The sequence below is a fragment of the Cherax quadricarinatus genome, chromosome 29, assembly GCF_038502225.1.
Source record: "Cherax quadricarinatus isolate ZL_2023a chromosome 29, ASM3850222v1, whole genome shotgun sequence".
Taxonomy (NCBI): Eukaryota; Metazoa; Arthropoda; class Malacostraca; order Decapoda; family Parastacidae; genus Cherax; species Cherax quadricarinatus.
This window is the reverse complement of record NC_091320.1, coordinates 36631966-36648937: the sequence shown is the minus strand read 5'-3', so window position 1 is coordinate 36648937 and position 16972 is coordinate 36631966. Positions and strand designations below refer to the sequence as shown.

Here is a 16972-nt window from a genome sequence, read left to right as displayed (position 1 = left end):
GGCGAAACGTTTCGGAATAAAGTTGCCTAACTGTTGTCTTTGTGTCTTACCTACCAACCTGTCGGTATTTTATACCATTTGGATGTTCATCTTGTCAGACACTGCAACACATAGCCTCTTGGTACAGAAAACACCTTGGACAACCCTTTCAAGTGAGAACTGTTGGATCTGAGAGGGACCTGACCTCTCAGTGGCTACATTCTCACTATTACTACTACTCTGCACCTCTCCTTCCGACAGTATTTAAGTCTCCGCACTGTCGCTTGATCTTCAGATAGTTCCTGACTATGGAACTGAACTCTCCAGGCTGAGGGACTGACAACCTCAAATTCTACGACTTCAAGGGTGATGGACTGATTACATCGTCTTCACATCTCTACTGTTCCTGCCTACTTTCTGTATTCGACTGAAGAAGCCTACTGTGTAGGCGAAACGTTTCGGACTAAAGTTGCTTAACTGTTGCCTTTGTGTCTTACCTACCAACCTGTCAGTATTTTATACCATTTTGATGTTCACTCTGTCATCCTATTCTGCTCCATCATTTCTAAATAGCCAAAACAACCTTAACAGCCCCTCTCTGCCCTTTGAATTATACCATCTATAGGCCCACACCATCTCAATGTTTCTGCTCCTAATTCTATGCATAATATTCACACCACACATAACATTCCCACTGCATCCAGTTTCCTCCTCCCTGCAATATTTAACAGACCATGCCTCACACCCATATAAAAGTGCTGGTAAAGTACCACTTTTTCTCTAGTGCATTCCCCTTTTTGCCTCCATAGATTAATTTTTTTTCTTTCCACACAAGCATAAATACATGATATACTTTTTCCTCTTGTTTATTCTATGGTTCACCTATACTTTAATAGACACATCTGACAACATATCCACTCCCTAATATCTAATTAATACTCCCTCCCTCTAATCAGATATCTTGTACATACTTCGTTACCTTACTCCTTACTATGCTCATGTCTAATTTCTTTCTTTACTGTACAACTCTACAACTCCTCAACCAACCTTAGCCATTTATCTTTAGAATCTCACGAAAGAACTGTGCCATCAGTAAAGAGTAACAATGACAACTCATTTCTTATCAGACTCGATGCCTTTCAATCACACATATTTGCCAGACACCCTAGTATTTATCTTTCTTACAATGCCATCTATAAATATATAGAAGAACCATGGTAATATCACATATCCCTAAAGCCCACTTTTACAAGAAAATAGTCCCCTTCTCTTCAACTTACTCTCACCTGAGCCTGGCTTTCTGTATAAACTCTTTACCTACTCCACACCTTTGCAATGTCAGACACACTTTTTCCCCTTATTCACCCTATCATATGCCTTTCTAGTCCATAAATGTGACAAATGTTCCATAGTCTTACTTAACTATTGTTCATTTATATGCTCTAATGCAAATACTTGATCTACACATCTCCTACCCTTTATATAACATCAATGTCCCTCTGTAATGTTGCTTTTTGTCTTATTTGTAATTCATTAATACTTATACCTGGTACACTCAGACTTATTCCCCCAGGTGCATAAACACTTACTAGAATCTACTTCTCACATCCCATCTTTATTGTAATCCAGATGATTCTTAAATTTAAACACTTATAATTCTCCTTTCTTTTCACAGTTTATCATTTTAGTTTAGCATGTACTACGATTTCATTGTGTCAGTGAAATGATTATTTACAGACAAAGCTGTTCCAAGAATTTCATTTAAAGGTAGTACACAAAGTTTAATATAAATGGATGAGGGATTTGTAAAGTAGAAATAATGCAAAGAGAATAAAGGCAAGAGAAAAAATGAAAAACACAAATGTGAGTGAGCAGGTGGAACAAGGATTGTTGGAGAGAGTGGGGTGACCTTTACTTCTGTACAATAAGGGAAGCACCACCAAGCAATATTGGAATGGCTGGTAAAGTGCAAATATTGGATATTCATTTCCAGAAACTCAAATATGAGATTAAGAGAGTGGATATGGCAAGAATATAAAAGAAATAACTAGAGACAACTTTATGGGAATGACCTAAAATACAGTAGTAAATTGAAAATAATGTAGAAAGGGCATACAGAATCTAGAGAAGCAATATGAGTGAGTAAATGAATGAAATAACTTGGGGCCAAAAGGTAGGTGTGAGGACCTTAAAAGGTATATATGAACGTAGATACAAACAACTCCATGGGGAATTGGAACAGAATTCTTCCTCCGTAAGCCATGCAGGTCATAGGAAGCAACTAAAATGCCAGGAGCAAGGGGCTAGTAACCCCTTCTCCTGTATAAATTACTAAATTTAAAAACAGAAACTTTTGTTTTTCTTTTTGGGCTGCCCTACTTTGGTGGGATACAGTTGGTTTGTTGAAAGAAAAGAAGATACAAACAGTTTATGAATAATTATTTTACTGTTTAATATATTTAATAACTTTTTCGAGCAATTTATTATGTGCTATATTATATAATAAAGCACTTGAAAAAATTTAAATCTCACAAGATTTTTTGGTTTATTTAACTGCATTTTTATACGCCCATATTCTTTAATATTTAAAATGAGCAATGCTATAGAGATGATAAATTAGGCTAAATTTACTAACAATAATTACTGTACACAAAAGTAATGCCGCTAACCATATTTATACATAACAAGGCAGAAATCTGAGAACATGCTGAACTGCTCTTACTAAAATAATGAAAAATATTACTATACAATCTATGAATATTCTTGTTAAATAGAAAATATTACTACACACTATGTTTGTTCTTGCTAAGCTCATTAACTGTGTATATTCCACAAGATAATATTTATTATGTGCTTTTTTAAGTTTAGAAATAGACCATACTGTTATGGTTCATTAAGAAGTAGTAGAGGCCTAAGGAAGAGGCTTGGGCTTGGACCAGTTTTATCCATCACCTGCTTGAGGTAAACCAACCCCTAAATCCACACATTGCCCTGGCAAATTTACTCACCTTTGTAAAAGGTTAAATTCTTTTGTAAGCCCAATATCCAATCCAAATTGCACTTAAACAGCAAATGGGTTTAGAATCACACTACACAGACAACTGGAGTGACTATTACTGGATACAGTACTTACCTATTTTGCTTTTTAAATCTAGACACTGTGATATATGTGGAAATTGTAATAATTTTCTCCATTTTTTACTTTTTCCCTTATTGCTGTCTGAACCTCCTGTAAAAAATAAACAAATATCTTAGCACATTTCTCAACAAATACAACACAATAATCTCATCAGATAAATTGAAAGTTAAATTAGGTTATTTAAATTTTTCATAATTATTATTAATGATCATAATGCATAATCAAAATATTTAAGATTTTAACTATAGAGAGATGCCCTCATGATGGAATTAAAAACATACAAAAATACATTCAAAAGCTACATATATATGTCACAAGAAGCTTTGCATTAATACAGTATGCAGTACAGTTTATAAAAAAATAACCAAAAAACTGTAGAAATTTTGAGAGAAAAGCTTCAATGCAACCCAGACACTATAGCTACATGTAAGACTAACAAAAACATTCTGATCCCTGATAACCTAGTTCCCTCCCAGGAGCACCTGATCTATGCATGGGGATCAGTATTAGCTAATTACCTTAAACCTATTATTACTCAGCAAAAACCAGCTCTCAGAATTATTACTCATTCAGGCTCCAGAAAACACCCCACTTCCTTATTCAAAAGTTTAAATTTACTTAAACTACACAAGACAGGCAGGCCCCACTTAACAGCTCACTTAACAACTCACTTTATGGCATTTCGCTAATACATACAGTGGTTTTCAATTATACTCATTCTTCATTTATTCAAACTTCCTACAATAAATATATTCACCATTCATTATAAGCTCACTTAATATATGATAACGTAAACATGTTATCAGACTTTTATATGCATTTTAAAGTGAAACAAAAGGCTATGTTTCACTTTACAGCAAATTTTACTTTACAGCAGTAGCCTGGAACCTAACCTGCTGTATAAATGGGGCCTTCCTGTACTATATTCCTCATCAATTAGGCATACAAAAAACTACTTCACAACTAAATACAACACTGTAATTTTGCATAGAAATGTATAAAATATTTTGCCTACAATATAGCAACCAAGCTTGTTGCTAAACAAAAATGACATCATGACAATCCCTTGTATACTGGTGAGAATTTAATAGTTACATCTAATCTTGTGTAATTATACAATGTCAGGGACAAATGAATTTTTCATGATGTTGAATATAAGTGTTTCCAAGTTCAATGACTTGCATGGTTTTGTATTTAGTTCAGTAGCACTGCTCAAGTTTGTTCGGCTCATCTATAATGCATATCCAAGTGGTGTTTCATACATTATTTCTACATCTGAATTTATTAGACGAATTCACTATTGCTAGTTCTCTTTTGGTTATTGTAGACACAGAACAATATTTTCATCACCTTACTGGGTATTTAAACTCATTTGCACCTACCCCACATTATAATATTAAAATCTTTTGCAGCTTCACAATACACTCTGTTTTACAATGTACTATGTGCATTAATTTCTGAATGATTAAAGCAGTTTACAAAATTAAACACAATAAGTTATTTTAGGTTACATCATTTTAACAACTAAATGTCAAACCATACCACGGGTGGGGATAGAACTCGCGATCAGAGAGTCTCAAAACTCCAGACCGTCGCGTTAGCCAATGGACCAGCTAGCCACAATAAGAATCGTCCAACTAGGTATATTTCTACACCATAGGAAGGTTAGCATAGGCACCACTGTGACCACAAATGCAAGTTTTTACAGACAAAGCTCCAGCTAGCGTGGCCGTGACGAACTCTAGCTCAAATCCCCTCAAAGCTGTTAACATGATTCACGAAATCGTAATGACACGATTGCAAACAAACCATACCATGGGCGGGGTTAGAACCCGTGATCAGAGAGTCTCAAAACTCCAGACAGTAGCGTTAGCGATGCTAGCTGGAGATTCGTCTGTAAAAACTTGCATTTGTGGTCACAGTGGTGCCTATGCTAACCTTCCTATGGTGTAGAAATATACCTAATTGAACAAATCTTATTGTGGCTAGCTGATCCAGTGGCTAGCTGGTCCAGTGGCTAACGCGACGGTCTGGAGTTTTGAGACTCTCTGATCGCGGGTTCTATCCCCGCCCATGGTATGGTTTGTTTGCAATCGTGTCATTACAATTTTGTGAGCCAACTAAATGTCCAGCAGCACAAGATACATCAGTTTCTTAATTCATTCTTGTACCAAGAAGGATGCACTTTCAGAATTCAACCTTGCCTATTTTTCCTCAGCAACCTCCTTTCCTGATATGCTATGTCTGTTTATTCTTTAATTTGCTCATTTATAATCAAACAGTAAACTTTTTCAAAAATATATGTAACCTAATCAAACTGGGCTTCAAAATGAGAGCCTAGCACCTACGTAACATACTGTGCCAAAATGGGAACTCCCTACAAACATTCATACCTCATAACAGCCCTCGTGGCCACATCCGACATCTCCAAAACTACAAGTACCACCAACACTACAAGTACTGTACAATAAACAATAAGCACCATCTCCAACACTGCAAGCACCACCTCCAACACTACAAGCACCACCTCCAACAATACAAGCATAGGTATACATCGAGTTAGAAGTTCCATCGAGTTTCATGAATATTTTTATTGGAAAGTGTGTAATACAGATATTAGTACAACACAGTTAGTTTATAGGTATGCTAACTGGAAAATAAATGGAGTTTTTCTGTAAATTTTGACTCAAAAATGAGAAGACCTCTTTTAGATATTATACCGTACAGGCAACCTAATCTAAAGTAACTTAACAAAACATAAATAAACCCAACTTAACCCAACCTAACCTAAAGTATAGTAACCTAACCTTAACTAACAAAACTTTACCTTCTAAATAATTGTTTATAAAGGTGCAACTACACAATTCTGGATGAACTGCAACTGTTTTATATAGTAACATGTATGTAAATTGCCTAGGATAACCCAAAAGTCAGTGATTTATTTTCCCCGAGGTTCTTTTAATACCTAACTATTAACTATTACAGTAAAAATTACTCATAATAAAAAAAAGATTAAGTAAATCAAATTAATTACAGTAAATAGAAATAAGCCAAAAATAAAATGAGCAGTCAATCATATACTTGTACATGAAATTATCAATATAACCCGTAGGTTATATAGCACCTGGGGAAAATATGAGGCATTCAGGTGCAATTCAAGGGAAGGGCAGGTCCATTCCCTTGGATTAGGAGCTCCTCACTGGCATCAAGAATCAGGGCCCAATATATGAATATTGTTTACATGAGCATTAAAAAGAAAAAAATCAGTTGAATATAAATTACACAAATGTTAACTATGCAAGAAATCCTTTTACTCCTTTTCTGTAGCTCAGGTATCTTCTTAAAGTGGTTTATACTAGACAAGTCTGATCATTCACACTTATATTTACATTACTAAATTATAATGAACCCTTCCCATGTCCTTTCAAGTTTGTAAATTAATTGGTTAATGGAGTTTCATGCCTATCAATTATACTTATGATAAAAATGTTTATTTTGTTATACACTGAGGTTAAATTGGATGGTTTTGCAATTTATATGGTTACAGGTTGGTTACAGTTTTTCAAAAACATTGTATTACATATTCTAAAGAAAGCCCAGCATTAAGCAAAGCATTTTTGGTCATTAATTGAAAGCTGCATGAAATCTTGCCACCAGACAAGAATACTTTATTCCACCTCCTGGTACATACATGCTGTGTACAAATTGCGATGTAAAGGTCTATTTCTATAAATTACACTCAGGAGACTGCTGGGTGTTAGTATTGGAAGTGTTCACCTCACTGGGCCGCCTAGTCACACACTCATTGGCATGCTGTATATTTTACCAGATACATTCTACCTCCATCACTACAAAGACCAACTCCAATATTACAAGCACCACTTCCAACACTGCATGCATTAACACTAAAATCTTCACTAACATTACTAGCACCAACAACACAACAAGTACCATCTTCAACAATGCATCACCAACACTATAAGCAATAGCACTAAAAGCACGACTAATACTGGAAGCACCATCTCCCATACCACAAGCACCATCAACAAGCACGATCTCAACACTACAAGCATCACCTGTACTGCATCACCAACACTGCAAGTTCTAGCTCCAACACTACATTCCAGTTCCAATACTACAAGTACCACTTCTAATAATCCAAGCATCACCATCACTACAAGCCCCATAAATAACACACACAAACATAATTATTACAAGCACATATTTAACACTGTATCCCCAACACAATAAGCATCAATACTACTAGCACCAACACTACAAGCACACAAATACTACAAGCACCAACATTACAAGCACCACCTCCAACACTACAGGTGCCACCTCCAACACTAGGCACCATGTCCAACAAACATCATAAACACCTCCAAACACTACAAGCACTACCTCCAACACTACAAGCACCTCCACCCTTACAAGTACCACTAACACTACAAGCACCACCTCCACCATTATAAGCACCAACACAAACAAGGACCACATCCAGCACTATACAAACACCAGCACCTTAATAAGCAACATTACAAGCACTTCCTCTCTTACAGACACCCCCTCCAACACTACAAGCACCACCTCCAACAATACAAGCACCAACACAAACACCTCTAACAAGCACCATCCTCAAAACTTCAAGCATCTACAACACTACAAGCATCACCTCCATTATGAGCACCAACACTACAAGCACCTCCACCTTTGCAAGCACCACTTCCAAAATGACAAGTACCTCCAACACTACAAACACCTAGAACACTACAAGCACCACCTTACCATTATAAGCACCAACACTACAAGCACTTCTACCCTTACAAGCACTACCATTATAAGCAAAACCGCAAGCACCTTCACCTTTACAAGCACTGCATCCAACACTACAAGCAAATCCTTAAAAGCACCACTTCCAACACCACAAGCACCACCTCCAGCACTACAAGCACCTCCACAAGCACCTCCAACACACCACCCCGAAGATTACAAGCACGTTCAACACTACAAATACCTCCTACACTACAAGTACTTATAACACAAGTACCTCCTACACAAGCACCTCCTCCAACACTACAAGCACTTCCAATACTACAAGTACCTCCACCACTACAAGCACCATCTCCAATACTACAAGCATCTCCACAAGCACCTACAACACTACAAGCATCTCCAACAGTACAAGCCCCTCCAACACAACACGAACCTCCTCCAATACAAGCACATCCAACACCACAAGCACTTAAATACGACAAGGACCATCTCGAACACCACAAGCACTTCCAATACAAGCATCTCCAGCACTACAAGCACCTCCCCCAACACCACAAGCACCAACACTACAAGCCCCTCCTGCAACATTATAGGCACACCTTAAGCACCACCAACGCTACAAGCACCACCTCCAACACTACAAGCACAAACACTACAAGCACCTCCTCCATTACAAGCACCACCTCCAACACTACAAGCACTAACTCCAACACAAGCACTACCTCCAACACTACCGGCACCTCCTTCAACATTACAAGCACCACCTCCAACACTACAAGCACCTCGATTAAAAGCACAACCTCCAACACTAAAAGCACCACCTTCAACACTACAAGCACCACCTCCAACACTACAAGCACCACTTCCAACACTACAAGCACCAACACTACAAGCACTACCTCCAACAGCACTACCAACACTACAGGCACCTCCAACATTACAAGCACCACCTCCAACACTGCAAGCACCTCCTCCATTAAAAGCACAACCTCCAACACTAAAAGCGACACCTCCAACACTACAACCACCACCAACACTACAAGCACAACCTCACTACAAGCACCTCCAATACTACAAGCACCACCTCCAACACTACAAGCACCACCTCCAACACAAGCACTACCTCCACATTACCGGCACCTCCTTCAACATTACAAACACCACTTCCAACATTACAAGCACCAACACTACATCACGTCCAACACTACAATCACCACCTCCAACACTACAATCACCAGCTCCAACACTTCAAGCACCACCTCCAACTCTACAATCACCACCTTCAACACTACAACCACCTCCAACACTTCAAGCACCACCTCCAACACTATAAGCACCACCTCCAACACTACAAGCACCACCTCCAACACAAGCACCACCTCCAACACAAGCACCAACACTACAAGCACCACCTTCAACACTACAAGCGCCCCCTCCAGAACTACAAGCACCAACACTACAAGCACCACCTCCAACACAAGCACTACCACTGCAAGACCTCCATTACAAGCACCACCTCCAACACTACAAGCACCACCTCAAACACTACAAGCACCTCCATTACAAGCACCACCTCCAACACTACAATCACCATCTCCAACATAAGCACCAACACTACAAGCACCACCACACTACAAGCACAACCTCCAACACTACAAGCACCACCTCCAACATTACAAACACCACTTCCAACATTACAAGCACCAACACATCGCCTCCAACATTACAAGCATCACCTCCAACTCTACAATCACCACCTCCAACACTACAACCACCTTCAACACTACAATCACCACCTCCAACACTTTAAGCACCACCTCCAACACAACAAGCACCACATCCAACACTACAAGCACCACCTCCACTACAAGCACCACCTCCAACACAAGCACCACCTCCAACACAAGCACCACCTCCAACAAGCACCAACACTACAAGCACCACCTCCAACACTACAAGTGCGACCAACACTACAAGCACCACCTCCGACACTACAAGCACCACCTCCAACACTACAAGCACCACCTTCAACACTACAAGCACCACCTTCAACACTACAAACACCCCCTCCAGCACTACAAGCACCACCAACACTACAAGCACCTCCATTACAAGCACCACCACCAACACTACAATCACCATCTCCAACATAAGCACCAACACTACAAGCACCACCTCCAACACTACAAGCACCACCTCCAACACTACAAGCACCACCTCCAACACTACAAGCACCACCTCCAACATTACAAACACCACTTCCAACATTACAAGCACCAACACATCACCTCCAACACTACAAGGACCACCTCCAACTCTACAATCACCACCTCCAACACTACAACCACCTCCAACAATACAAGCACCACCTCCAACTCTACAATCACCACCTCCAACACTACAATCACCACCTCCAACACTACAAGCACCACCTCCACTACAAGCACCACCTCTAACACAAGCACCACATCCAACACAAGCACCAACACTACAAGCACCACCTCCAACACTACAAGCACCACCTCCAATACAAGCACCACCTCCAACACTACAAGCACCACCTCCAACACTACAAGCACCACCTCCAATACAAGCACCACCTCCAACACTACAAGCACCACCTCCAACACTACAAGCACCCCCTCCAGCACTACAAGCACCACCAACACTACAAGCACCACCTCCAACACAAGCACCACCACTACAAGACCTCCATTACAAGCACCACCTCAAACACTACAAGCACCTCCATTACAAGCACCACCTCCAACACTACAATCACCATCTCCAACATTATAAGCACCAACACTAAAAGCACCACCTCCAACACTACAAGCACCACCTCCAACATTACAAACACCACTTCCAACATTACAAGCACAAACACACCTCCAACACTACAAGCACCACCTCCAACTCTACAATCACCACCTCCAACACTACAACCACCTCCAACACTACAAGCACCACCTCCAACTCTACAATCACAACCTCCAACAATACAACCACCTTCAACACTACAATCACCACCTCCAACACTTCAAGCACCACCTCCAACAATACAAGCACCTCCAACATTACAAGTACCACCTCCAATACTACAAGCACCAAGACTACAAGCACCACCTCCAACACAAGCACCACCTTCAACACAAGCACCACCAACACTACAAGCACCACCTAGAACACTACAAGCACCCCCTCCAATACAAGCACCACCTCCAACACTACAAGCACCCCCTCCAGCACTACAAGCACCAACACTACAAGCACCACCTCCAACACTACAAGCACCACCTCCAACACTAAGCACCACCTCCAACACTAAGCACCACCTCCAACACTACTAGCACCACCTCCAATACAAGCACAACCTCCAACACTACAAGCACTACCTCAAACACTACAAGCACCAACACTACAAGCACCACCTCCAATACTACAAGCACCACCTCCAACACAAGCACCACCTCCAACACAAGTGCCACCTCCAACAATACAAGCACCACCTCCAACACTACAAGCACCACCTCCAACACTACAAGCACCACCTCCAACACTACAAGCACCACCTCCAACATTACATCACGTCCAACACTAAAAGCACCAACACTACAAGCACCACCACTACAAGCACCATCAACACTACAAGCACCACCTCCAACACTACAAGCACCAACACTACAAGCACCAACACTACAGGCACCACCTCCAATATTACAAGCACCACCAACACTACAAGCACCACCAACACTACAAGCACCACCAACACTACAAGCACCAACACTACAAGCACCACCTCCAACAATACAAGCACCTCCAACACTACAAGCACCACCACCAATGCTACAAGCACCACCGCCAACACTACAAGCACCACCTACACTACAAGCACCACCACTACAAGCACCACCTCCAACACTACAAGCACCTCCAACACTACAAGCACCACCTACAACACTACAAGCACCATCACTACAAGCACCACCAACACTACAAGCACCATCACTACAAGCACCACCAACACTACAAGCACCACCAACACTACAAGCACCATCAACACTACAAGCACTACCTCCAACACTACAAGCACCACCTCCAACACTACAAGCACCAACACTACAGGCACCACCTCCAATACTACAAGCACCACCTCCAACACTACAAGCACCACCTCCAACACTACAAGCACCTCCAACACTACAAGCACCACCAACACTACAAGCACCACCTCCAACAATACACGCACCTCCAACACTACAAGCACCACCAATACTACAAGCACCACCACCAACACTACAAGCACCACCTACACTACAAGCACCACCACTGCAAGCACCACCTATAACACTACAAGCACCACCTACAACACTACAAGCACAATCACTACAAGCACCATCACCAACACTACAAGCACCACCTCCAACACAAGCACCACCAACACTAAAAGCACCTCCAACACTACAAGCACCACCTCCAACACTACAAGCACCACCTCCAACACTACAAGCACCACCTCCAACACTACAAGCACCACCTCCAACACAAGCACAACCTCCAAGACTGCAAGCACCAACACTACAAGCACCACTACAAGCACCACCTCCAACACCAAGCACAACCTCAAATACAAGCACAACCTCCAACACTACAAGCACAACCTCCAACACTACAAGCACAACCTTCAACACTACAAGCACCACCTCCAATACAAGCACCACCTCCAACGCTACAAGCACCACCTACAACACTACAAGCACCACCTACAACACTACAAGCACGACCTACGACGCTACAAGCACCACCTCCAACACTACAAGCACAATCTACAACACTACAAGCACCACCTCTAACACTACAAGCACCACCTCCAACACTACAAGCACCACCTTCAACACTACAAGGACCACCTACAACACTACAAGCACCACCTACAACACTACAAGCATCACCTACAACACTACAAGCACCACCTCCAACACTACAAGCACCAACACTACAAGCACCAACGCTACAAGCACCAACACTACAAGCACCACCTACAACACTACAAGCACCACCTCCAACACTACAAGCACCACCTACACTACAAGCACCACCTACAACGCTACAAGCACCACCTCCAACACTACAAGCACAACCTACACTACAAGCAGCACCTACAACACTACAAGCACCACCTCCAACACTACAAGCACCACCTACAACACTACAAGCACCACCTCCAACACTATAAGCACCACCTACAACACTACAAGCACCACCTCCAACACTACAAGCACCAACACTACAAGCACCACCTACAACACTACAAGCACCACCTACAACACTACAAGCACCAACGCTACAAGCACCACCTACACTACAAGCACCACCTACAACACTACAAGCACCACCTACACTACAAGCACCAACACTACAAGCACCACCTCCAACACTACAAGCACCAACACTACAAGCACCACCTACAACACTACAAGCACCACCTCAAACACTACAAGCACCACCTCCAACACTACAAGCACCACCAACACTACAAGCACCACCTACAACACTACAAGCACCACCTCCAACACTACAAGCACCACCTACAACACTACAAGCACCAACACTACAAGCACCACCTCCAACACTACAAGCACCAAGAACACTCCAAGCACCACCTACAACACTACAAGCACCACCAACACTACAAGCACCACCTACACTACAAGCACCACCTACAACACTACAAGCACCACCTATAACACTACAAGTACCACCTACAACACTACAAGCACCACCTACACTAAAAGCACCCCCTACAACACTACACGCACCACCTCCAACACTACAAGCACCAACACAAGCACTACCTACAACACTACAAGCACCAACACTACAAGCATCAACACTACAAGCATCAACACTACAAGCACCAACACTACAAGCACTACCTACAACACTACAAGCACCAACACTACAAGCACCACCTCCAACACTACAAGCACCACCTACAACACTACAAGCACCACCTACAACACTACAAGCACCACCTACAACACTACAAGCACCAACACTACAAGCACCACCTCCAACACTACAAGCACCAACACTACAAGCACCAACACTACAAGCACCACCTACAACACTACAAGCACCACCAACACTACAAGCACAAACACTACAAGCACCACCTACAACACTACAAGCACCTACACCACAAGCACCACCTACAACACTACAAGCACCACCTACAACACTACAAGCACCACCTACAACACTACAAGCACCACCTACAACACTACAAGCACCAACACTACAAGCATCACCTACAACACTACAAGCACCACCTCCAACACTACAAGCACCACCTACAACACTACAAGCACCACCTACAACACTACAAGCACCTACAACACAAGCACCACCTACAACACTACAAGCACCACCTACAACACTACAAGCACCAACACTACAAGCATCACCTACAACACTACAAGCACCAACACTACAAGCACCAACACTACAAGCACCACCTCCAACACTACAAGCACCACCTCCAACACTACAAGCACAAACACTACAAGCACCAACACTACAAGCACCACCTACAACACTACAAGCACCACCTCCAACACTACAAGCACCACCTCCAACACTACAAGCACCACCTACAACACTACAAGCACCACCTACAACACTACAAGCACCACCTACAACACTACAAGCACCACCTACACTACAAGCACCAACACTACAAGCACCACCTACAACACTACAAGCACCACCTACAACACTACAAGCACCACCTACACTACAAGCACCACCGACAACACTACAAGCACCACCTACAACACTACAAGCACCACCTACAATACTACAAGCACCACCTACAACACTACAAACACCACCTACAACACTACAAACACCACCTACAATACTACAAGCACCACCTACAACACTACAAGCACCAACACTACAAGCACCACCTCCAACACTACAAGCACAAACACTACAAGCACCAACACTACAAGTACCACCTACAACACTACAAGCACCACCTACAACACTACAAGCACCACCTCCAACACTACAAGCACCACCTCCAACACTACAAGCACCACCTACAACACTACAAGCACCAACACTACAAGCACCACCTACAACACTACAAGCACAAACACTACAAGCACAAACATTACAAGCACCACCTACAACACTACAAGCACAAACACTACAAGCACAAACACTACAAGCACAAACACTACAAGCACCACGTACACTACAAGCACTACCTCCAACACTACAAGCACCACGTACAACACTACAAGCACCACCTACAACACTACAAGCACAAACACTACAAGCACCAACACTACAAGCACCAACACTACAAGCACCACGTACAACACTACAAGCACCACCTCCAACACTACAAGCACCACCTCCAACACTACAAGCACCACCTACAACACTATAAGCACCACCTACAATACTACAAGCACCACCTACAACACTACAAGCACCACCTCCAACACTACAAGCACCACCTCCAACACTACAAGCACCACCTACAACACTACAAGCACCACCTACAACACTACAAGCACCACCTACAACACTACAAGCACCACCTACAACACTACAAGCACCACCTACAACACTACAAGCACCACCTCCAACACTACAAGCACCACCTACAACACTACAAGCCCCACCTCCAACACTACAAGCACCACCTACAACATTACAAGCACCACCTCCAACACTACAAGCACCTCCAACATTAAGGGACGACCTTGGACAGGTGCTCCATCAATCCTGGACAATTTCCGCTGCCACTTGCCTCCTGCCATGACCTATCTCCCCCACGTTGCTGACTCTCCTGGGCAGTGGTTGACCCAGGGGCGACCCCTACCCCAGGCACCTGTGTGCCCCAACCCCCAGGAGGGCCATGTAGGCCTAGGCAGGCACTGAGTGCCACACTACATCAAGAATATGACAGTAGGCTGGAGGGGACGTCAGAACCACCACTTCCAGCCTCCCTGGCTGCCATCGCTCCCTGCTTACCTTCCCTTGCTTTCAAGTACACTGTGTTGGCTACAATGTTTTCTAATTCCATTAGTTCCAGTTTGAAAGTTTATGACCACCTCGGGCCAATGTTGACCCTCAGCCATTCAAAAGAAAACTCGACACTTGGGCGGGGTGAACCAGGGGAATATGGCGAGCTCTCACGCCTGCCAACCCTCTCTACCTCACTACCTCAAACACTACATGAATAACTAAGTTTTTTTCATTTATTCTCCCTTCATGAATTTACTATTTTGCAAGAGTCCAGCACATCATGTGTAACTTAACCAAGGATGATCCTGTAAAGTCTAACAATGTGACTTATTTCCATTAGAGTTCTTATCAATATTTAAACACTATCTTCTAGCTAATAATATTATTTCCTGTTTTTCATTTATTCTTTATTCTGATATTCATAATTAATATAAATCATATACCCGTAATAATCACGTCATTACACCAAGTACTGCAGAAATTACCAAAATCACTGCGTACAAAACAGATGCATATTTAAGCTTCATACAGCTAATGTTATCTTATCCAAATAATTAATAAATCCTCAAATAAACCAGAAATCGTCAGAAATCAATAAAACAATACAAATTAATCCTGAACACGTATTTACACATTTCTCTAATAATATTGTAATTTACGCGAATAGGTAAGTAAGCAAGTTACAATTCAATATATTACAGTTTATTTATATATAAAAAATCGATGTTTTATTTATAATTACTTTAAAATATAATTTATTTTGGGTGGTGGTCTCACTGAAGGAGAATTTTATCAATTGAAGTTTAGGAGAGAGATGAATGTTATGGTTGGTAGTCCTGGCCAGGCAGAGTCAATACAACAGTGAGGCTGCCAGTGTATGGTATACACCGCGTGTATGTATACACCGCGTGTGTATGTAGACACCGGGTGTGTACGTATACACCGCGTGTGTATGTATACACCGCGTGTGTATGGTTTACCTGGAGAGGGTTTCAGGGGTCAACGCCCCCGCGGCCCGGTCTGAGACCAGGC

The 16972-nt window shown here is 42.2% G+C and overlaps 1 protein-coding gene across 2 annotated transcripts in view; it reads right to left on the bottom strand.

Annotated features, from left to right (window-relative positions):
- Gprk2 (G protein-coupled receptor kinase 2) overlaps positions 1-16115 on the bottom strand; it is a 78715-nt gene extending 62600 nt beyond the window's left edge. For both annotated transcript variants that reach the window (XM_053779310.2, XM_070089746.1), the window contains exons 1-2: positions 15947-16115; positions 3113-3208 (exon numbers count right to left, since the gene is read on the bottom strand). In XM_053779310.2, coding sequence (XP_053635285.2) covers positions 3113-3208; positions 15947-15998 — 148 coding nt within the window. In that variant the 5' untranslated portion in view covers positions 15999-16115. The remainder of the gene's footprint in view (positions 1-3112; positions 3209-15946) is intronic.
- Between the last annotated feature and the right edge of the window lie 857 nt (positions 16116-16972).